The following is a 23646-nucleotide window of genomic DNA, read 5'->3' on the forward strand; positions in this document are numbered from 1 at the left end:
CTTAGTACAGTGCCTGGAACATAGGGAAAGCTTAGCAAATACCACCATACCACTACCCTCTGCCTCACATAACTTATGTACCTATCCATAGATGTTGATATGTATATAAATATTGTGGGGTTGAGGGTGGGGTTACCATCAAGTACTAAAAGGGCACAGATCCAATGTACCATGACTTGAAATAATTTGTTCTACCCTTCTGGTTCTGTTCCGTTCCTTATTCAGCAGCCACAGTGTCCTGCTGTTGTCCGTTCTCTTCTGGTGCCCTGCCCAGTGGAGTTGTGTTGCTATGAACATTGACTCAATTCCACTGAGGTGACTGTGTTTCAGAGCCTCATTCTTGGTGATCTTGCCCTGGCTTGTGATGTTGGTTCATAGATGGCACTGGTGAAACTGCTCTAGAATCTGCTGCAACAATTCTCTATGAGAGGTTAGATACTACAACAGCCTGATCAATCTTCTACTTGGCATAGAGTTCGATGACCTGTTGTCTCCACATTCTGTTTTGTAATCTACCAAAAACCACAAGGGCCTTTTTGGCTTTTATGTCTTTGTCTAGCTGTCCACTGTTGGGAAGTGTACTGCCTAGGTAGCAAAATTCAGGCATAACTTTGAGATCTGTGTTGTGCCGAAAACCTGTAAGTGTGTAAAGGGCTTACACATGAGCCTGTCGAACTTACTGCCATCACAAAGAGGTGTTCTGAAACTGCAAAATGATTCATAATCACTTGCATTGCCTAGAGCTGTAGTGTGGCCTAGTGAATAAATCACAAGCCTGGGAATCAGAAGGACCTGTGTTCTAACCCCGGCTCTGCCATTTGACTGCTGTGTCACCTTGGGCAAATCATTTCTCTCATTTCTTTGTGCCTCGGTTATCTCATCTGTAAAATGGGGATTAATGCTTTGAGTCCCATATGGGACAGGGACTGTATTCATCCCAATTATCTTGTGCCTACCCCAGCACTTAGTGCCTGGCACATAGAAAGTGCTTAACAAATACCACAGTTATTACTGTCATTGTTATTATCATTATTATTATTATTATTCCCCTCCCTGCCAAGTAGAAATGCCTGACCATTGCCTTTAAGACACTCATTCAGCTCTCTCCCCACTACTTATCCTTGCCCCTCTCCCACTACACCCCAATTTTCTTATTTCTCTCCTGTCAACTCAACCTACTTACTGTGTCTCACTCTCATCCACCGTGATGCCAACTTCTTTAGCACTTCAGCATCACTTAAGCACTTGGGTATTCACTTTCTGCTATCCTCAACATCCTTGAGGTTCTTACGTACACTTCTTCACAATGAATTACTTCCCTCACCTTGAAATATACTTTAACATCTGCCTAGATTTCAAACTAATTGAGGACAGGAATCATGCCAACTACTATAGTGCTCTGCACAAAGGAAGCACTCAATAAATACTATTTATTGATTGATTCTTTTGTGTGTGTGTGTGTGTGTGTGTGTGTGTATGTGTGTGTGTAACTCTGGAGCAAAAATATACAACTCAGGCACATAATGTACTGTACCAGTATCTGAGGAAAATACAGTGATAGTGACACGGCAGGAGTCTAAAGAAGAGGAAGCATCCACGTATGAACAACCCTTCAGTTCAGGCTAGCTATCCGATTAGGGCCTCAAAGATTCCTGTTTCCATGAACCACAAAGCTGTCAGTGACTCGTGGCTGACCCCTCACCTGTCTCCTTGGAGTTTCGAAGACTACTGTCCACTCCTCTCGTGGGTGGAATTGGGTGTATCTCCCGACCTCATTGAGCCAATGCCACTGGGCAGATAGTGACAGCAGCATTTTGCATTTTTACAGAGTGGTAGTAATAATAATAATAACTCTGATATTGGTTAAGCATTTTCTATGTGCCATGCACTGTACTAGATGCAATATAACCATGTTAAACACAATCCCTGTCTCACAGTCTAAAGGGAATGAGAATAAGTATTTAATTCCCATTTTACAGAGAAGGTAACTGAGGCTGTGAAGTTAAATAATTTATCCAAGGTCACACAGTAGGCAGTGGTAGAGCTGGGCCCTCTGACTCCCAGTTCAATGCCCTTTCTACTGGGTTATGCTGCTTCTGGTCCGCAGTTTAGCACTGTTGCCCTCCCCCAGGTCCCTACTCCTTGAGAATGACATAAATGTTGTCACGATCTCGTGAGAAGCTGATGCTGGGGTTTTTTCATGTTATTTGTTAAGCACTTACTATTTGCCAGGCACTGTACTAATCACTGGGTTAGATATAAGCTAATCAGGTTGAACACAATCCCTGTCCCATTGGGGGCTCACAGTCTCAACCCCCATTTTATAGATGAGGTAACTGAGGCACAGAAAAGTTAAGTGACTTGCCCTAGGTCACACAGCAGAAAAGTGGTGAGGCCAGGATTGGAAGGCAGGTCCTTCTGACTCCCAGGCTCATGCTCTATTCACTTGGACATACTGCTTCTTGAAACCAGTCTTGAAAACCTTACACAGACCCAGGAGTCGCAGATATTTGCTGGCCTGCTAGACGGAGGCAGCTCCTTTCACTTTATCACCCCACACCAAAATGGGACTGGGAGATTACTCCTTTCTTTCAATTGGAATGGGCAACCCTCTACAGAGTTTTACCATTGTTTCGATTGGATTTGGTGTCTTTGCTTTTCAGTCAAGCAATCAATAGTATTTATTGAGGGCTTTCTCTGTGTGGAGCACCGTAATAAGCGCCTAGTCAATTGCACAAAACTGCAGGTCCTTCCTTCTCTTCCTACCTCCTCCTTATGAAGGGCATCAAGCCCTTGAGTGCCCTCTTTCTGTCCCATAGTTCCTGAATCTGTTCACTTTCCATACCCTTGATGCTCCTGACAGTTAGTTCAAATGGAATCTCAGAAACATGTCCTATTTTCCATCACCTCAAGTTTCATTTCATTTTTGAACTGTCAGTGAATTCTCTTGCTGTCCTTACTGTAGCAAAATGAAATGTGGGGTTTCTCTCTGAGCTGTCTGGTTTGAGTTACAACAACGATAAATATTAGTCCCCAAATGAGAAGATGGAATATTCCTTCATTTTCACACAGAACAACAGCAAGGACAAGCATGAGCTTGATTTTTCCCAGCCAAAAAGAAACCAAGGATCCAGCTAATCTAATATTCTGTTCTATTTGTTACAGTGCTTCAGATGCTCTTCGGAGTTGGGGTATCATAGCTTGAAAGAGGAAAATTGAGCATAGTGGGTTTGATAAATGCATCTCTATGCGGTTGACACACAAATCTACATCTCTGCCCCTGACCTCTCCACCTCCTTTCAGGCTCGTATCTCCTATTGCCTCTGGGACATCTCTTCCTGGATGTCTGTGCATCACCTAAAACTCAACATGTCCAAAACTGAGCTCCTTATCTTCCCTCCCAAGCCCTGTCTTCTTTCTGACTTCCCTATCGCTGTGGATGGTACAACCGTCCTTCCCGTCTCTCAAGCCCGCAACCTTGTTGTCATCTTTGACTTGGCTCTCTCATTCACCCCACACATCCGATCTGTCACTGAGACCTGCCGGTCTCACCTTTATAATATTGCCAAGATCCGTCCTTTCCTCTCCACCCAAACGGCTATCTTACTGGTACGGGCTCTCATAATATCCCGGCTGGATTATTGTGTCTCTCCATCACCTTACCCCCTCCTACCTCTCCTCCCTTCTCTCTTTCTACTGCCCACTCCTTAGGCTCTGCTCCTCTGCCGCCCACCTCCTCACCGTCCCTATTCTCTCCTCTCCTGCCGTCGACCCCTGGGCCACGTCCTCCCGCTGTCCTGGAATGCCCTCCCTCCTCACCTCCGCCAAACTAATTCTCTTTTCCTCTTAAAACCCTACTGAGAGCTCACCTCCTCCAAGAGACTTTCCCAGACTAAGCTTCTCCTTTCCACTCTGCTCCCTCTGCTGCCTCTCTACCCCTGCCTTCACCTCCCCTCAACTAAGCCTCTTTTTCCCCCCCTTCCCTCTACTCCTCCCTCTCTCCCTTCTCCCTTCCCCTCCCCTCAGCATTGTTCTCGTCTGCTCATTTGTATATATTTTTACTACCCTATTTATTTTGTTAATGAGATGTACATCCCCTTGATTCTATTTATTGCTATTGTTTTTGTCTGTCTCCCGCGATTAGACTGAAAGCCCAACATTGGGCAGGGACTGTCCCTATCTGTTGCCCATTTGTACATTCCAAGCGCTTCGTACAGTGCTTTGCACATAGTAAGCGCTCAATAAATACTATTGAATGAATGAATAAATAAATGCATACAGCCAATCTAGATAATTCAGCTTCAAAAATAAATTTTTCTCCAGCAGTTTTTTGACCTGAATAAACCAGGTGATCAGTCAACCCTCCATTGCCTGCAAAGACAGTCTATTTAGAAGTTTGTGATATGTCTGTAAATACTTTGGTCAATCTTCCCCTTTTAGTGCATCACTTCTGATGGGTAGGAAATGAGTGTTGTGCTTCTGTTGTACTTTCCCAAGCACTTCGTTCAGCACAATGAACTAAGCAGATGCTCAGGAGATCGTAATACTATTACAGAGAAACACCTCGGCTTAATGGAAAGAGCATGGGCTTCAGAGTCAGAGGTCGTGGGTTCTAATCCCCACTCTGCCACTTGTCTGCTGAGTCACCTTGGGCAAACCACTTAACTTTTTTGGGCCTCAGTTACCTCATCTATAAAATGGGGATTAAGACTGTGAGCAACGTGTGGGACGATCTGCTTACCTTGTATCGACCCCAGCACTTAGAACAGGACTTGGCGAATAGGAAGTGTTTAACAAGTACCATAATTATATTACTTATATGCTTCTGCTGTACTCTCCCAAGCACTTAGTTTAGTGTTATGCACCGAGCAGGTGCTTAGTAAATACTATTGATTGCCTGATCTTCTACATCCCAGAAGCTACCCCTTAAACCTCCCTCATTGTTTGGCTCTGAATCAGCTCTGTCAGCTCTTTTTGGCTTCTCTGTTTACTGTCTCTCTTCAGTTAAGTCTCTCCTACTTTTTGCTGCCTGAAACCTCTTCCTAAAACACAATTCAGAACTCATTCACTCCCTCCACTGAAAACTCCAATTGTCACTCATTTCTTTCTGTATCAAATAAAAACTCTTTATTGTATAAAATGTATGCCACCAATTCTCTCCTGCCTTAAAAATTCCGCATTTCCACTGTCTTAAACATTCTAAATCTCATAGCATATTCTTTGCTCTTCCAAAGCTATCTTTGTCCTCAACTCTCCCATCTCTGACCTATTATGTAACCCCTTCCCCCTGCCTTCAAATACACCGGATTACATCCCTCTGCAATTTAAAATCTATTGAAAACTTTCCTTCTCCAGGAGATATTCCAATTAATCCCCTTCTCCTGACCCATGCCATTCCAAAATATGCACTTTGTGTAGATTAGGGAAGGAAAATTTACAGAACTCCCCCAATAGTAATTTATCACCTCGAGAGATTATTTTAACGCGAAACAAGTTTAATTTCTTTCATATTTAAATCTGACTTGCTGAGAACTGTCGTCAAATTGACAGTGTTGTGATATAGTGATACGTATTTTGTGGGCATTTGTCTCCTGGAACATAGTACTGAGTTTGAAGTCATTTTAGTAAGTGCTGAACTTGGCATTTATTATTATCATTATTCTTATAATTTGAGTCCCACATTTTTCAGAGATGAAAAACAAACATGTAGGCACTAAAGAAGATAACTGTAGCACAGTCATTAACTCTACAGTCTGTGAACTCTCTGGGAAATTAGTAGGCTATTAAATGATAAGAGAGAACAATTTGGCGAGGACTGATAACTCCTGAATAGGGGAATCATGCTTCAATAAGATGTACCATGCTTATGTTTCCATTAGTGAATTTCTCAGTTGTAACTGGGGACAGAGAATTCACTGGTGTCTTGAACTATAGAAGAAGTTTTTGTGTGGAATATCAGAAAACGGTTCCCGTATCTTATGCTGTGTATACTTAATTCTCCAGACCTGTGTGGGATTTCTAGGGGTAGGTGGTCACTCATAGTGCGAAGTAGTGCCCATGCTGATAAATTATGATGATTGAAAAATGAAACTACATGGGAAAAACACCGTGACCAAGAATTTCTTTAATCATTTATCAGTCTTTCTCCATTCAATACCCACGTTTGCCATTATTAGACAAACACATGCATATCAAGGTCTTTACCTTTAATTCAAGTGAACTATTCTTCCACATTGCTTCCTGTATTTTTTGTAATGAAGTTTCTCTCAATATACTTTCTTAAACCACCTATGGAAGAGGACTAATTGTCTTTTTCTCAATTTTTAAGATCCTGACTTTAAGGACCTTGGAGTTTTGAAACCATTACCAGGTTGGTATACTGGATGTTAAAAACAAAACCAAGAGGCCTTTGCATTCCGTTGGAGAAACGCACTTTCGGTTATTATTCAAGTTCCTTTCCTTCTTTGTTTGGTATTTTGTCATTTAGTGTGTGAGTTTGAGCTGGGCGGAACTGATGGCATTGTGGAGTCTGTGCAGATTGCGAAGGAAGGGAAAGCTCCGGCCACAGAAGCGATTGATTGTAAATGGTACATCCGAGCGCCTCCACGATCCAAGGTCAGTCGCCGGCCCTCCGAACCAATCCTCCCACAAATGGTCAGACAGCCTGTGTTGATCTCCCCCCCGAGAGTGCACGCCGCTCTGATGCTTTCAGCCCTTGCTCAGCCGTTGTGCCAAACTCCACTTGCAAGCTATTATCTCCTTTCTGCTGTGGAAAGGACTGTGTCACCTCGCTGCCGGTGTAACCTTCAGTGCTATAAATAACCACTCGGGGAGCCCACTGGGATGGCCCGTCCACCCTACGGGCAAAATGGTAAATGGCAACTTGAGTGGTTAGGCTAGTCACACTCGGATCTCAGGGATCGGTGGGGTTGGCTGGCTGCGGTCACTTTTACGCTTTCTCCCTGTTCCCTAAAGGCTATCCCTACCCTACAGTCCTGGACAGGAAGGAAACCACTTTCAAGGACATGAGAACTCCCCACCGTGGCTTAGTGGATAGAGCACGGGCCTGGGAGTCAGAAGGGCCTGGGTTCTAAACCCGGATCCTCCACGTGTTTTCTCTGTGACCTTGGGCAAGTCACTTCCCTTCTCTGGGCTTCATTTACCTCATCTGTAAAATGGGGACTAAGAGTGTGGGCCCCATGTGGTACAGGGGCTGTGTCCTACCTGATCAAATTGTATCCACTCTAGCGCTTAGAACAGTGCTTGGCACATAGTAAGTGCTTAACAGATTCCACAATTACTATTAATGCTGGGGAATAGGCTGGGGAAGAACTCTTACCTCAATCTGTCAGTAATATTTATTGTTAACTCTGTGGAGAGCACTATACTCAGCACATTGTGTGGAACAATATTCATTCACTCATTCAGTTGCATTTATTGAGAGCTTACTGTGTGCAGAGCACTGTGCTGAGCCCTTGGAAAAACACTACATAACACATTCGCTGCCCACAACCAGCTTACAGCCTAGAGGATGAGTTTACAATAGAGTTGATAGACCTGAGCCCTGCCGTGGGCAAGATCACAATCTAGCCGGGGAGGCAGACACTAAAATACATTAAAGGTAGGAGGAAGCAACAAAGACGCGTATATCATGAGGAAAGAGATTTGGGATGAGTTTCTAGATGCTTGGGGATTGCTAGGGGAGTTCAGAGACTAGTCAGGGAAGGCTTCTTGGAGGAGATATAGCAAGGTGTGGGCTTCATTGTCCAACAGCCTGAATCCCCTTTCTTTTTCATTAGAGGCAGAATAGCCCTGGATGTAGGGCAGGACTCTTTCTCAGGCCCTCTTCCCCTCACACATGACAGCAGGATGTTACAGGAAGAGCTTGATGTTGGGTGGGTGATAGGCAGTGATAGTTTGGCCGTGTTCTCTGGGAGGCTTAAACAATCCATTGTGGGAGAGGGCCACATTCTCAATGGACACATCCCCTGCTGAGTTCCCAAACCCAACTTAGTTGGGAAGCCTATAGTTGAGAAGCAGCAAGGTCGATAAAGCACGGTCCTGGGAGTCAGAAGATCTGGATTCTAGTCTCAGCTCCTCCACTCGTCTACTATGTGACCATAGGCAAGTCACTTCACTTCTCTGTGCCTCGAGTACCTCATTGGTAAAATGGGGATTAAGACTGTGAGCCCCACATGGGACATGGACTGTGTCCAACCTGATTACCTTGCATATACCCCAGTGACTTAGAACAGTGCCTGACCCATAGTAAGCGTTTAACAAATGCCATTAAACAAACAAAGAAGCAAAAAATACCGAGGCAGCTGGGAGTTTGCTTGTCCTGTGCTGGAAGCTGCTCAGAGATAGCAACCCATCTATGGATGGTAGCCTCCCTGGATCTCAGGGTTTCTAACAACTTTGGATGTCCCGATCCACCAGGCCCTGAACCCTGGGCTCAGCTGCCCCACTCATTGTCCTGATCTCTGACTAATCAAAATGGAGGATTAATACTGTGAGCCCCATATGAGGCATGGACTGTGTCTAGCTGGATTATCTTCTGTCTACCCCGGCACTTAATCCAATACCTGGCACATAGTAAGTGCTTAATAAATACCAAAAAAACAGTTCCCTGGCTCCCTGGAGCCAGAAATGTGGACCTGGTGCTCAACCAGAACATATTCTGGGAATGTGATTGTGTTTTCAGATTCCCAGGGCACAGGCTGGCAGAGAACTTACTTCTTGCTAGGGATTCGACTTTAGGCAATCTTCTTGGTTGAGGGCCCCCTTGGGTGACATGTGATTAAAGTAGATTGCCCCAGGCAAAGTGGTTAATGCTCATGGCTTCTGGATTGATGAGAACTCATTCAATCCTCAGAATGTCCTGGTGAGATGCCAACTAAGGAACAAGGCATGTGTCCTTGTGTTGAGTCTTGGGAAATTTGAGCCTGATTCTTACCCAGGTGCTAAGAGCCGGTGAGTGGCCCAGTCAGGTCAAGCAGCCAAATCTATTGGATCCCAGTCAAGGATGCCAGTGTTTGCATTTTGAGCAAAGGGGTTAAACTGGGGTGGTTCTTTATGGGGAAGTGGAGGAGGGATGGAATAGGCCTCCTTGGTTTCCAAGGAGGAGGCTCAAAGATTGTTGCTGGGGCCTGATGGTGAAGCTAAGCCCCCAACCTTTCCTCAATCAGCCAGCACTGGAAACTAATTGGATGCGGAGATCCCTCGAGGGACCAGCACCCAGCAGAGGTAAGATATGACCTCGGCTTACGAAGGAGCTGTCATCGGGCTGATAGAGCAGGCTGGGGGTGATAGGGGAAAGAATGCTGCTTACCTTAGTCTTCTGTCATCAGGAGGCTTACAGTCTAGAGGCAGAAAGGAAGCACACTAAACTAATTTATAGAAATAAGGAGAAATAAGGAGTCTGAATCTGAATGAGTACTGAAGAAGCAGCGAGGCTTAGTGGAAAGAGCACAGGCTTGGGAGTCAGAGGGCACAGGTATCCTGGCTCCGCCACTTGTCTTCTATGTGACCTTGGGCAAGCCACTTAACTTCTCTGTGCCTCAGTTACTTCATCTGTAAAATGGGGATTAAAACTGTGAGCCCCACGTGGGACAACCTGATTACCTTGTATTTACCCTGGCACTTAGTACAGTACTTGGCACATAGTAAATGCTTAACAAACACTGTAATTATTATTATTATTATTATTAAAGAGACAGGGTATGTAAGAAGTGAGGTAAGATATCTTGAAGCAGCCTCGCCTCGTGGATAGAACACAGGCCTGGCAGTCAGAGGACTTGGATACAACTGAATGAATTCTGCCACTTGTCAGCTGTGGGACCATGAGCAAATCACTTAACTTCTTAACTTGGGCAAGTCACATATACACATATGTGTGTGTATATTGGCATGGGGAGGGGGAGGAAGAGCTTATAGGGAGCAGGGATGGGGTTCCAGAAAGGGGAGGGGGATTGAGAGAAGGGCCAAAGTGGGGAGGGGGAAAAAAGGAGAAAAAAAGGAAAGGAAGGAGGGATAGCATTTATCCTCTCCTGTGAAATTGCCTCTTGTCACCATCATATCCAATCAAAATTGTCTGGCTTGAGCAACCCAGTGCTACTCCTTTGTGGAGGCAAACCCCTCATAATAGTAACAAAAATAATTGTAGTATTTGTTAAACACTTCCTATATTCCAGACATTGTACTAAGCACTGGAGTATATACCAGCTAATCAGATTGGACAGTCCGTGTCCCACATGGAGCTCATAGTCTTAATCCCCATTTTACGGATGAGGAAACTAAGGCACAGAGAAGTTGAGTTGCCCGAGGTTACATAACAGACAAGAGACAGAGCCGAGATTAGAATCCAAGTCCTCTGACTCCCAGACCTGTGCTCTTTCCACTAGGACATGCCGCTTCTTATTATACCTATGTTTGGTCCCTTCCCTCAGACCCCATCATTCAATCCTGGCAATCAGGCAACATGGTTCTTCTGCTGAGACAAGAAGAAGCTGACAACTCCAAGCCCAGGGATGGAGGAGGTTAACTAAACTGAGTCACTCCTGTCATTCTTTCATCCCTCAATTCCGAGCTGTGAGTTTGGTGAGAAAGAACAAGTGGGGAATCAGTCTTATCACAAGCATCTCTTCCCTTCACCTCCAGGGAGCACAGAACCTCAATTTGCAGGAAAAATCAGTTAGGCCATGGAAAGCAGCGTGGCCTAGTGGATACAACTTGGAACTGGGAGACAGAAGGACCTGGGTTCTAATTCCTCTCCGCCACTTCTTTGCTGTGTGACCTCGGGCAAGTCAATTCACTTCTTGGAGCCTCAGTTACCTCATCTGTAAAATGGAGATTAAGACTGTGAGCCCCATGTGGGACAGGACAGTGACCAACCTTATTTGCTCATATCTACTCCAGTGCTTAGTACAATGCCCGGCACATAGTAAACGCTCACCATATGTAAAACAAGTGCCATAAAAAACAAACTTATTTTGGGGTTTCTCCTATCTTCCGTTGCTACCTGAGCTGCACTACCTTCTCCTATCCTACCACTCTGAACATCTTGAGAGAGAAGAGGCCGGTCTTCTTTCCTTCAAGCTGAAACCCCGTGACAACTCCTGCATTTGTCCAGGAAGTGGTCAGAAGGAGGCAGAGTCTAGGATCTTGCAAATTGCAGACATTTTCTCATAAGACGCAAAAACCCCCAACACCCCTTACCCCTGTGAAGGCCCGCTTGGGCATGATCAGCTTCCCTCACCACTCCATCAGTAGGACTTATTGAGTACCTACTGGCTGTGGAGCACTGTACTGAGTGGTTGGGTGAGGGCACTATATTTAATAGATCTCATACCTGCCATCGGGAGGCTTACAATCTAGAGGAAGAAAAAAACACTTTAATGGAAAGAAATGCCGAGATATAGGAATATGAATGGAATGAGTACTAAAGAGACAGGGTATATATGATATCGGGAGAGATTTCTTGAAGCAACATGGTCTCATGAATAGAGCACAGGCCTGGGAGTCAGAGGACTTGGATTCTGCCACTTATCTGCTGGGGGACCTTAGGCAAATCAATTTCTCTGGGCCTCAGTTACCTCACCTACAAAATGGGGATTAAACTGAGAACCCTTTGTGAAACAGGGACTGTGTCCAACTTGATTATCTTGTATCTACTCCAGTCTTTGTACAGTGCCTATAAGTTGTTCAGGTAGTTGTAGAGCAAAGCTGCATAGGTGGTATATGAATGTTGAAGTGAAAATTAGAGATGTTATAGGGTGGGGAGATGAGAGATTAATCAAAGAAAGCCTGCTGTAGGAGATCTGCCTTCAAGATCTTTAAATAATTATGATATTTGTTAAATGCTAAACCTTGCATGTGTTGAACCTTGTTCAAACTACTGGGGTAGATACAAGTAAATTCATATGTGACACAATCCCTGTCCCACATGGGGATCACAATCTAAATAGGAGGGTGGACAGATATTTAATCTTCATTTTACAGAGGAGGAAACTGAGACACAGAGAAATTAATAATAATAATAATCATGGTATTTGTTAAGCGCTTACTATGTGCCAATCACTGTTCTAAGCGCTTAACAGGGTAGATACAGGGTAATCAGATTGTCCCATGTGGGGCTCACATTTTTTATCCCCATTTTCACAGATGAGGGAACTGAGGCACAGAGAAGTTAAGTGACTTGCCCAAGGTCACACAGCAGACAAGTGGTGGAGCCGGGATTAGAACCCACCACCTTTGACTCCCAAGCCCGATCTCTTTCCACTGAGCCACGCTGCTTCCAAGTAACCGATACACCCAAGTGGTGGAGCCAGAATTAGAACCCAGAGTCTTCGAGGCCCAGGCTCTTGCTGTTTCTTATGCTTGAAGATGAGGAAAGCTGTGGTCTGGTGGCTTTGAGGGGAGAAGGAGTTTCAGAGAGAAGAGAGGGCGTGTAGGAAGCAAGGGGTATGTGGTGGGTCTGGAAGAGATGAGCGCAAGGAACAGTGAGTAGGTTAGCTTGAGTGGAACCAGGAGTGCAAGCTGGGGTGTCATGGGAGAAGAAGTGGATGAGAGAGGAGGATCAGCATGGCATAGTGAATAGGGCATGGCATGGGAGCCAGAAGGACAGGGGTTCTAATCCCAGCTCTGCCACCTGTCTGCCGTGTGACCTTGAGCCAGTCACATCACTTCCTTGTGTCTCAGTTACCTCATCTGTTAAAAAAAAAAGGATTAAGACTGTGAGTTCCAAGTGGACTGCATCCAACCTGATAACCTGGTATCTGCCCTACGGCTCAGCATGGTGCTTGGCACATACTAAGCATTTAAATGCCATCATTATTATTATTAATTAGGAATGGATTACTCCTGACATCTCTCTCAGGGTCACACCTGGAGAGTTTCCAGTACTCTACCAGTCTCGACTCTGGGAGGGAGAGTCAAGCAGAGGCATAGCAGCAGCGTGGCTTAGTGGAAAGAGCCCGAGCTTGGGAGTCAGAGGTCTTGCATTCTAATCCCGTCTCTGCCAATTGTCTGCTGTTTGACCTTGGGCAAGTCACTTAACTTCTCTTTGCCTCAGTTACCTCATCTTTAAAAATGGGGATTTAAAAATGTAAGCCCCACGTGGGACAATCTGATTACCCTGTATCTACCACAGTGCTTAGAACAGTGCTCAGCACATAGTAAGCGCTTAACAAATACTATAAGTATTATTATTATTATAGTTATTCCGTTACTAGCTTGGGCAGTGGCTAGTGAGTAGAAGGCAATCTTCTACAAGTCAAAACTCACCTGTGTTGGGCAACAGCGACATGGGAGAGAGTCGAGGTTTACTGTGCAGAAGGAGGCAATAGTAAATCACTTCCATACTTTTGCCAAGAAAACTCTATGGATATGCTACCAGAATGATTGCAGATGGCAGTGGGGCGTCTGGGAGAGATGTTTCTGTGGCATCATTATGGGTTGGACATGACTTGACAACATAAAACAACAACAAATCTTGACAGCAAAGAAGTTTTACACACTGGGGCTTGAAAACCTTCGCTACATGTCCTGCCAGCACAGACTTCCATAACAACATCTAGCCTACTTGTTTTATTTTGTTGTCTGTCTCCCCCTTCTAGACTGTGAGCCGTTGCTGAGTAGGGATTGTCTCTATGTCTTGCCGAATTGTACTTTCCAAGTGCTTAGTACAGTGCTCTGCACACAGTAAGCAATCAATAAATATGATTGAACGAATGAATTTAGCAGATAGCAGAAATCCCACCTTCTCACCTGCCCTGTATTTACCAACGGGTAATTTATTAGATGGGATTTACCAAGTCTGTTATATTGTACTCTCCCAAGGGCTTAGTGAAGAGCTCTGCACACGGTTAGCACACAGTAAAACCACTTCTTGACTGGTTTCTACTGCTTGACCTGGTCATCAGTGTGAGAGGACCCGGGTTCGAATCCCAGTCCACCACGTCTTCTGGGTGATTTGAGCAAGTTTTTTAACTTCTCTGAGCCTCAGTTCCCTCATCTGTAAAATAGGGATTAATGCTGTGAGTTCCATGTGGCACATGGACTGTGTCCAACCTGATTATCTTGTATTTGTCCCAGGGCTTAGTACAGTGCCTGGCACATAGAAAATGCTTAACAAATACCATCGAAAAAGTGCCTATTAGTTGTTACCTGCATTTACCCTTTTTTTGATAATGCTTGTGAGAAGAGGGTATTGAATAATCCTGGAAAATTGCCTTCCTTCTTCATGCCCACGGTCATGGTAGTAATATTACTGATGAAGTGCTACATATCCAAAACACTTCAATAAGTGCTGGGAAAAAATGCGCAGGTGACAATTAGACATGATTGCTCACCCCAAGGGGTACACAATTGAAATTAGTTGTTGGAAGTAGCAACATATGGAAGTACAACAACATAAAAGATGATAAATACAAAAAAAATGAGGATCCAAGCACTTATTCTATTCCTCCTTATTACCACATCATCCTCCTCATTGACCTTCCTTGGCTCCTTTCTCTTCCAACTCCAGTCCATAGTTAACTTGGCTGCCCAGATCATTTTTCTAAAAAAAGTTCAGTCCACTTCACCTGACTTCTGAAGAAACTCCAGTGGTTGCAAACAAAAACTCCTCACCTTCTGTTTTAAAACACTCAATCAGCTCACCCCCTTCTACCTTTCTTGACTGCCTTTCTAGAAGCTCTAATTCCTTGTTCTTCTAGTGCCAGCTTGCTCACTGTGCTTTGATCTCATCTACCTCACTGCCAGGACTCTTGTCCTTGTCCTACTTCTGATCTGGAAATCCCTCCCCTTTCATATGTCAGCCCACCACTCTCCCCCTCATCGAAGCCTTATTAAAATTCCATCTGCTCCAAAAAGACTTCCCCAACTAAGCCCTCTTTTCCCTGACTCCCTCAGCATAGCCTAGTGGCAAGAGCATGGGCTTGGGAGTAAGAAGTCATGGGTTCTGATCCTACCTCTGCCACTTGTCTGCTCTGAGACCTTGGGCCAGCCACTTAATTTCTCTGTGCCTCAGTTACCTCATCTTTAAAAATGGGAATTAAGACTGTGAGCCCCACATGGGACAACCTGATTCCCTTGAATTTACCCCGACACTTAGTACAGTGCTTGGCACATAGTAAACGCTTAACAAACACCATAATTATTATTATTATTTTGTCATCTTTGCACTTAGATTTGTACCTTTTGTTCACTTCATATTCACCCCACCCTTATCCTCATGGCCTTTATGTACATATCCATATTTTATTTATATTAAAGTCTGTCTCCCCTTTAGATTGAAAGCTCCTTGTGGACAGAGAACCTGTCTACCAACTCCCAGGCATTGTAATCTTCCAAGTTCTTAGTAACGTGCACTGCACACAAATGTGCTTAGTACAGTGCTCTGCAAACAGTAAGCACTCAATATATACGATTGAATGAATGAATGAAAAGTGCTCAATAAATGTAAATGGTTGATTGAACATCGATGCCTTTATGTGTGGTATCACAGGGTCTGATTCACTTGGGAAATGCCAGGTTAGCAAATAGTTTACTTAGGTTAAATTTCCTGGATGGATTCTGTCCAATGGCATAAAATAAATAGTAAAGCCCAGGTTTCCCAAATGGAGATCAAGAGTGCTATGCTATCTTTGAGCAGGAAGGAGAGTAGTCTTAGTGAGGCCAGAGTAAATGCCCCCCAAAATCTATTTTTGAATGCTCCTCACATTGACCGATATTCTAACAAAGGATGGTAGCAGACATGATTTTTCAGTCACTGAGTCCAAAGGAGGGAGGAAAAATGTCCTAATGAAAAGAAACTGGCCTGATTCCATGAAAAATATATTTTTCCTATATTCTGCTTGATTTTCCTCCTAATAAATCTTCTTTCATCTTTGTTCTATGAGTCAGTCTGGAACTGGGCCACTTCTCAGCTAAAGCTTGGGTAATCCCATCATTGTACAGTTTCTATTTTATATACCATTGAGGATGGAGGAGGGGAGGGACAGATAAATGTCTAGCCCCTTTTGGCTCTGCACATCAAAAAGTGATTCCTTCTTTTCGTTCATCAAGTCTGCCCATGAAGTCAGGGATACTTGGATACCATTGAAATGTTCTGAGTTTTTGCCTGATCTAGTTAGTCAATCATGCTTGTCAGTTCCAACCTTCAGTGATTGATTAAAATGAAGAACTTATCCAAAGAGAATCACTACCATGGAACTATAACCTTGGAACTACAAACAATCCACACTCTTCATACTCTTCCTTTTCCTATTGTTGGGTGATGCTTCTTATTTCCTAATATAAATGAAAATAAAAATAGTAGACATTTCTTTTGTATTATCAATCGATCAATTGTATTTATGGAGTTTTTCCTCTGTGCAGAGTAACGTACTATGCCCTGGGGAGAGCACAGTATAAAAGAGTTAGCAGACGTGTTCCCTGCCTTCAAGGAGCTTACAGTGTAAAGGGACTTACGGCAATACGATGACACCAGGCTTCCACGTGGCAGAGCGATGATTTGGCTCTTGATGGGGACAGGGCTGGGCATGATTGGCAGAGGCTGTGGCAGTGGAGCACTCAATAGCATTTATCCAGTACTTATTGTGTGCAGGACAGTATACTAACTTTTGTGACCCCTGACCTTGAAGATTTTACAGTCTAGCAGATACAGTAATAATAATAATTATTATAATGGTATTTTTAAGTGCTTACCTATGTGCCAGGCACTGTACTAAGCGCTGGAGTGGATACAAGCAGATTGGGTTGGACACAGTCCCTGTCCCATATGGGCTCGCAGTCTCAATCCCATTTAACAGATAAGGGAACTGAGGCCCAGAGAAGTCAAGTGACTTGCCCAAGGTCACACAGCAGACAAGTGAGGTACCGGGATTAGAACCCATGACAGTACTTCCCCCCCATTCACCTCCCCTCAGCTAAGCCCCCTTTCCCCCCTTTCCCTCTGCTCCTCCCCCTCTCTCTTCCCCTCCCCTCAGCACTGTACTCATCTGCTCATTTGTATATATTCTTATTACCCTAATTATTTTGTTAATGAGATGTACATCCCCTTGATTCTATTTATTGCTATTGTTTTTGTCTGTCTGTCTCCCCCAATTAGACTGTAAGCCCGTCAGTGGGCAGGGATTGTCTCTATCTGTTGCCGAATTGTACATTCCAAGCGCTTAGTACAGTGCACATGGTAAGCGCTCAATAAATACTATTGAATGAATGAATGAATGAATGAATACTTTGACTGGTGTGGCATTGGAACTCAGGATGCCAATACCTCCTGTGGAATTTCCTGTATTCCTTTCTCCCCAAAAGACTCAAACGATGTTTTTGAAATAATAATAATAATAATAATGGTATCTGTTAAATGTTTACTATGTGCCAGGCACTGTACTAAGCACTGGGGTGGGTACTAACAAATTGGGTTGGACACAGTCCCTGTCCGTTGTGGGGCTCACAGTCTCAATCTCCATTTTACAGATGAAATTACTGAGGCACAGAGCATGGGGGACCACGGGAGCATGGGGAATGGCAAGCCGTCGAGCCAAGAAGCGAGTACCTAGCAAATAGGTCCATTCCCCGTGCTCCCGTGGTCCCCCACGACAGAGAAGTGAAGAAACCTGCCCAAAGGTCACACAACGGACAAGTGGGGGTACGGGGATTAGAACTCATGACCTTCTGACTCCCAGTCCCATGTTCTATCCATTAGGCCTTGCTGCTTCTCCATAATTCTAATGTTACTAATAATAATCCACCTTCTCATCAGTCAACTGGATTTATTGAGCATTTACTGTATGCAAATCACTGTACTAAGTGCTTGGGAGAGCACTAATTCAGCTTGCCTACTCCTACCTTACAGTGGAAAGAGCACGGCTTGGGAGTCAGAGGTCATGGGTTCGAATCCCTGCTCTGCCACTTGTCAGCTGTGTGACTTAACTTCTCTGTGCCTCAGTTACCTCATCTGTAAAATGGGGATGACTGTGAGCCTCACGTGGAACAACCTGATTTCCCTGTAAATCTCCCCCAGCACTTAGAACAGTGCTCCGCAAATAGTAAGCGCTAAACAAATACCAACATTATTATTATTATTTCCTTACCTGATCTGTTTCTGCAGCCCAGCCTGCACACTTTGCTTCTCTAGCACCAATTTACTCTCTGTGGCCTGAACTCATCTATCTGGCTGCCGACCCCTTTCCCACATCCTCCCCCTAGCTTGGAAATCCCTCCCACTCCATATACACCAGACCACGACTCTCCCCCACCTTTAAAGCACTATTAAGGTCACATCTTCCCCAAGAGACTTTCCCTGATTAAGCCCTCTTTTTTCTTGTATTTTATTGTATTTGTTAAGGGTTTATTGTGTGCCAGTCACTGTACTAGGCGCTGGGGCAGATACAAGCTAGTCAGTTGGATGCAGTCCATGTCTCACGTGGGGCTCACAGTCTAAATCGCCACTTTACAGATGAGATAACTGAGGCAAAGACAAGTTAAGTGACTTGCCCAAGGTCACACAGAGACAAGTGGCACAGTCAGGATTAGAACTCAGGCCCATGTTCTGTCCACTAGGTCACACTGCTTTCTCCTCCAGCTCCCTTTCCCTTCTGTGTCATTTATGATCTTGGACCTGTGACCTTTGGGCATTTGCTATTCATTCCACTCTCAGTCTCTCAGCACTTATGTACATATCTATAAAATAAATATTATAAATTATTTCTATTAATGTTCTGCCCTCCCCCCACTGTAATATTGTGGATAGGGAACGTTTGCACCAAATCAGTTGAATTGTACTCTCCCAAGTGCTTAGTACAGTGCTCTGCACATTGTAAGTGCTCAAAAAATACCATTGATTGATTGATAATCCTTGTACTTGTTAGGGTTAAGGTTAGGGTTTGGGTCATTGATTGATTGATAATCCTTCTATTTGTTAAATGCTTATTATGTGCAAAGCACTGTAATGAGAACTGGAGTAGATTCAGGATGATTATATTAATAATCATAATAGTGATAATTAAGCTTATTACATGCCAACCACTGTACTAAGAACTGGCATAGATATAAGGTAATTGAGTTGGACACAGTCTCTGTCCCACATAAGACTCACAGTCTTAATCCCCATTTTACAGATGAGGTAACAGGCATAGAGAAGTGAAGTGAGTTGCCCAAGTTCACGCAGCAGGCAAATGGTGGTGACAGGATTAGAACCCAAGTCCTTCTGACTCCCAGGGCTATGCTCTATCCACTAGGCAATGCTGCTTTTAGTCAGGTAGTTCACAGTCCTTGTCCCACAGTGGGGCTCACAGTTATTACATGATTTCATTAAAACCTTCAGAAGGAAATATAAATGAAAGAGGGACAAAGATTGTGCTTCTCTTGTTAAGAGCACAGTCCTTTTGAATAAAAAAATGATCTTTAAATGCAAAATGTGCTCATCTCCACTCACCAGTTTTACAAAGTTGCGATACATTAAATATTGACAGCACAGAGGAATGATAACAAAATAGATCTGAAAAAGCAGATTTTACTCTGCAGATTCCCATTCCAGGAATAGTAGAACTCCCCTCTTCTGGTGGGCTGATTTCATGTGAAAATAAATCTGGGATATTCTTTTTTCAGGGGATGCTTATTTCTGACGTGTCAACATTTCCCTTCTACACATACACACACACATATATATACACACACACACATTATATAATAAGTGCACACACACTTATAGGGAGAGAGAAAGAGAGGGAGAGGAGAGAGTCTTATTGTGATAATCATGAGTGTGTGACTAATTGAGAAAGGCAATGTAGGACCCACAGGCCTGACAACACTTTGCAAACAAATAGGTCTGCTCTTTGTTGGGCACTTGCAGTGCCTGGTATTATTTTCACTTTTGCTTCTCTGTCTTATGAGCCTTAAGAAACTTCTTGTAGTGCACCATGCTGAGCTATCTGAGATCACTGACTCTCAGTGTTCAACTAAGAATGAAACTGTTTCCCTGTTTACTATTACGGTATGTGCAATATTCAAATGTGATAGTAGGGCTGTGTTTTCTTTGAGAAGATGGTGCTTCTGGCCGGGAGATACTATCGAAGCATCTGGTTGCGACTGCAAAGATCTACGTGCGATCAACACTCCATTCCACACGATGCCTTTGCCACACCAATATGTTGCTATTTTCAGAGCCTGTATCTGCTTCTGGTCCTCTCATTCTCCCCTAAACCTCCACTCAAGGAGAAACCCCTTCTGATAATCACTTGTCAGATGGGTTCTTCTGCTATATCTGTCTCCGAATAGTTCACTGCTGAATGAAATTGTTTGACAGGTGGTGCTTTTAAACCTTAATTCTGCACACTCTGCTTTGAGATCATTATGCAGTAGCTCTTTGGATAGCCCGCTATTGATTCTTTTAAAAATTTCCTGCAAATCTGGTTTGCTATGAGGATTATCCCAGTGCTGATAGATAGATGACATTCCTGGACCTCATTATTGACATTTCACATTGATTATGGATTGACTGTGTTACTCATGAAGTTGATTAAGAAGCTGAATGTGCTTTCTGAGGGGTAGATTAAATTCTCATAGACATATAGAAGGTTAGACACTACTACAACCTTGCCGGTCCTTCAGTTTTGTGTAACGTTTGATATATTGCTACCAAACTCTGCTGCCCATTTCCTAAAATGTATGCATGCTTTCTTGAGTCCTTGAATGTAAAGCACAATAAAGATTCTATCTAAATGAAGAAGGGTTCCATTTCCAACAGATGAGAGATGGCTATTTATATATTTTTTGTATAATTACATATTTTAAATATAATTTATAAATAATCTGCACATATCTTCATTCGAGCGCTTACTAGGTGCAGAGCACTATACTAAGCACTTGGAGTGTACAATTCGGCAAAAGATAGAGACAATTCCTGCCCAATAATGGGCTCACAATCTAAATGGATAATAATAATGGCATTTTATTAAGCGCTTACTATGTGCCAAGCACTGTTCTAAGCACTGGGGTAGATACAAGGTAATCAGGTTATCCCAAGTGGGGCTCACAGTCTTCATCCCCATTTTACAGATGAAGGAACGGAGGCACAGAGAAGTTAACTGACTTGCCCAAAGTCACACAGCTGTTAAGTGGCAGAGCCGGGATTAGAATCTCGACCTCTGACTCCCAAGCCCGTACTCTTGCCACTGAGCCATGCTGCTTCCCTTATACACACACACAAAGATTATTATGTGAGAGAAGCAGTGTGACTTAGTGGAAAGAGGAAATGCTTTGGAGTCAGAGGACGTGGGTTCTAATCCCGGCTCTGCCACTTGTCTGCTGTGTGACCGTGAGCAAGTCACTTAATTTCTCTGTGCCTTAGTTTCCTCAGCTGTAAAATAGGGATTAAGGCTGTGAGCCCCATGTGGGGCAACTTGATTACCTCATATCTACCCCAGCACTTAGAACAGTGCTTAGCACATAGTAAGTACTTAATAACTACCATTATTATTACTATTATTATTATATGTGTGTGTTTGTGTGTGTGTGTATGTGCAGGTAATTTATAAATTTCAGTAGGTGGCATTCTTTTGAGTGGAAGGACAGCTCTCTTTCATATATATATATATGATAATGATGGCATTTGTTAAGCACTTATTATGTGCAAAGCACTGTTCTAAGTGCCGGGGAGGATACTAGGTGATCAGGTTATCCCACGTGGGCTCACAGTCTTAATCCCCATTTTACAGATGGGGTAACTGAGACCCAGAGAAGTTAAGTAACTTGCCCAAAGACATTCATTCATTCAATAGTATTTATTGAGCACTTACTATGTGCAGAGCACTGTACTAAGCGCTTGGAATGTACAATTCGGCAACAGAGACAATTCCTGCCCATTGACAGGCTTACAGTCTTTTCTTAGACACATAGCTGACAAATCAAAGACACACAGCTGACAAGCGGCAGAGCCGGGATTTGAACCCATGAACTCTGACTCCCAAGCCCGGGCTCTTTCCACTGTGCCATGCTGCTTCATATATATCTATATGAGAGATAGTTTTCCTTCCCACTCAAAAAAATGTGACAACTAGAACTGTGAAATTCATCTTGAGGTCCAGGTTTGACTGAAAAAGTCAGGGAAGGATTCACACTCCCAACTTTATAATGCTCCCAGAGAGATGGTCCCTTCTTTCCCTGTCTTGTCCATTGTTTAAGTGCCTGGTGCACATTTGCCATTTTGTCCATATCCTGACAATGGGCAAGGCTGCACGGCCTCATGAAGGAGGCTTATGGCGATGAGATCTGGATACCCCTCATTTTGGAAAGGTCTTTCATCAATGAAACAGTCACTGAGAAGGAAGTGGTTTCCCAGCCAGACGATTGCTAGGGTCAGGTCATCGAGTCTGCCCACCCAGAGATAGAAATGACTGTCTGGTGTGACAACGTGGTGCCTGAAATAGCTACCCTTGACTCACATATGCCCTGCTCTGATGCTCCTGCATCACAGCTATCTAGCTGTGCCGAGGACAGATATGTGCTTTTGTTGTGGTGGGGGTTGTTTCTGTTGTTGTTCTGAGGGGTTATTTTGTGTTTGGTTGTGTAATAATAATAATAATACTTGTGGTATCGGTTAAGAGTTTAATATGTGTCAAGTACTGTATTAAGCAATGGGGTATTCATTCATTCAATAGTATTTATTGAGCGCTTACTATGTGCAGAGCACTGTACTAAGTGCTTGGAATGTATAAATCAGCAAAAGATAGAGACGATCCCTGCCCACTGAGGGGCTTACAGTCTAGTTGGTTTATAGACCCAGTGATTACATTATGGCCAGGGGCAGGGAGAAGGGGTGTCACTGTAACCACTGATTTTGCTTAAGCTTAGAAATCAATTAGTGCTTCAAGATTTGAGAGCACATTATCAGGTCCCTTCACAGGGAAGGTGAAATAAATTCTCAAGGAGTAGATGAATGTCACTGGTATTTTAGACATACACTGCCCATGAAACTGATTAGATCAGCAGGTTCCACATGGGGTTCACAGTCAAGTAGGAAGGAGAACAGGAATTGAATCCTCATTTTGCAGATATGGGAATGGAGAATTTAAGTGACTCACCCAAGGTCATGCAGCAGACAGGTGGCAGAGCTGATTTAGAACCAAGGTCTTCTGACTCCAAGGCTCGTGCTCTTTACATTAGACTGTGCTTCTTCTCGTGGGCCACACTGCTTGTCTGCTTTCCCTTTGACTTTCCAAGAAAGTGGAAAAGACTCCCATGACAAAGCCTGGACCTGGGAGCCAGAAGACTTGGGTCCTAATGCTGGCTTGATTTATCATTATTATTATTATTATTATTGTTGTTGTATTTGTACTCTCCCAAGTGCTTAGTACAGTGCTCTGCACACAGTAAGAACTCAATAAATATGATTGAATAAATGATTGAATTGGTGGTATCTTTGGGATCCTGTGGCATTTCCTTCAACTATCACTCAATCAGTGGTATTTACTGAGCACTTACTATTCATTCAATCGTACATATTGAGCGCTTACTTTGTGCAGAGCACTGTACTTCTACTAATAATAATTATGGTATTTGTTAAGCACTTACTATGTGCCAAGCGCTGTTCTAAGCACTGGATAATATTGGTATTTCTTAAGCACTTACTATGTGCCA

At 43.6% G+C, this 23646-nt stretch overlaps 1 protein-coding gene across 6 annotated transcripts in view; it reads left to right on the forward strand.

Annotated features, from left to right (window-relative positions):
• Window positions 1–23646, forward strand: part of NETO1 (neuropilin and tolloid like 1) — a 148155-nt gene that overhangs the window by 69529 nt on the left and 54980 nt on the right. For 4 of the 6 annotated variants that reach the window (XM_029064300.2, XM_029064301.2, XM_029064302.2 and 1 more), the window contains exons 5-6: window positions 6329–6370; window positions 6488–6615. The exons of 1 other annotated variant lie outside the window; for it this stretch is intronic. In XM_029064300.2, coding sequence (XP_028920133.1) covers window positions 6329–6370; window positions 6488–6615 — 170 coding nt within the window. The remainder of the gene's footprint in view (window positions 1–6328; window positions 6371–6487; window positions 6616–23646) is intronic. One more of the 6 variants, XM_029064304.2, reaches the window with a different exon arrangement.

The sequence above is a fragment of the Ornithorhynchus anatinus genome, chromosome 5, assembly GCF_004115215.2.
Source record: "Ornithorhynchus anatinus isolate Pmale09 chromosome 5, mOrnAna1.pri.v4, whole genome shotgun sequence".
Taxonomy (NCBI): domain Eukaryota; kingdom Metazoa; phylum Chordata; class Mammalia; order Monotremata; family Ornithorhynchidae; genus Ornithorhynchus; species Ornithorhynchus anatinus.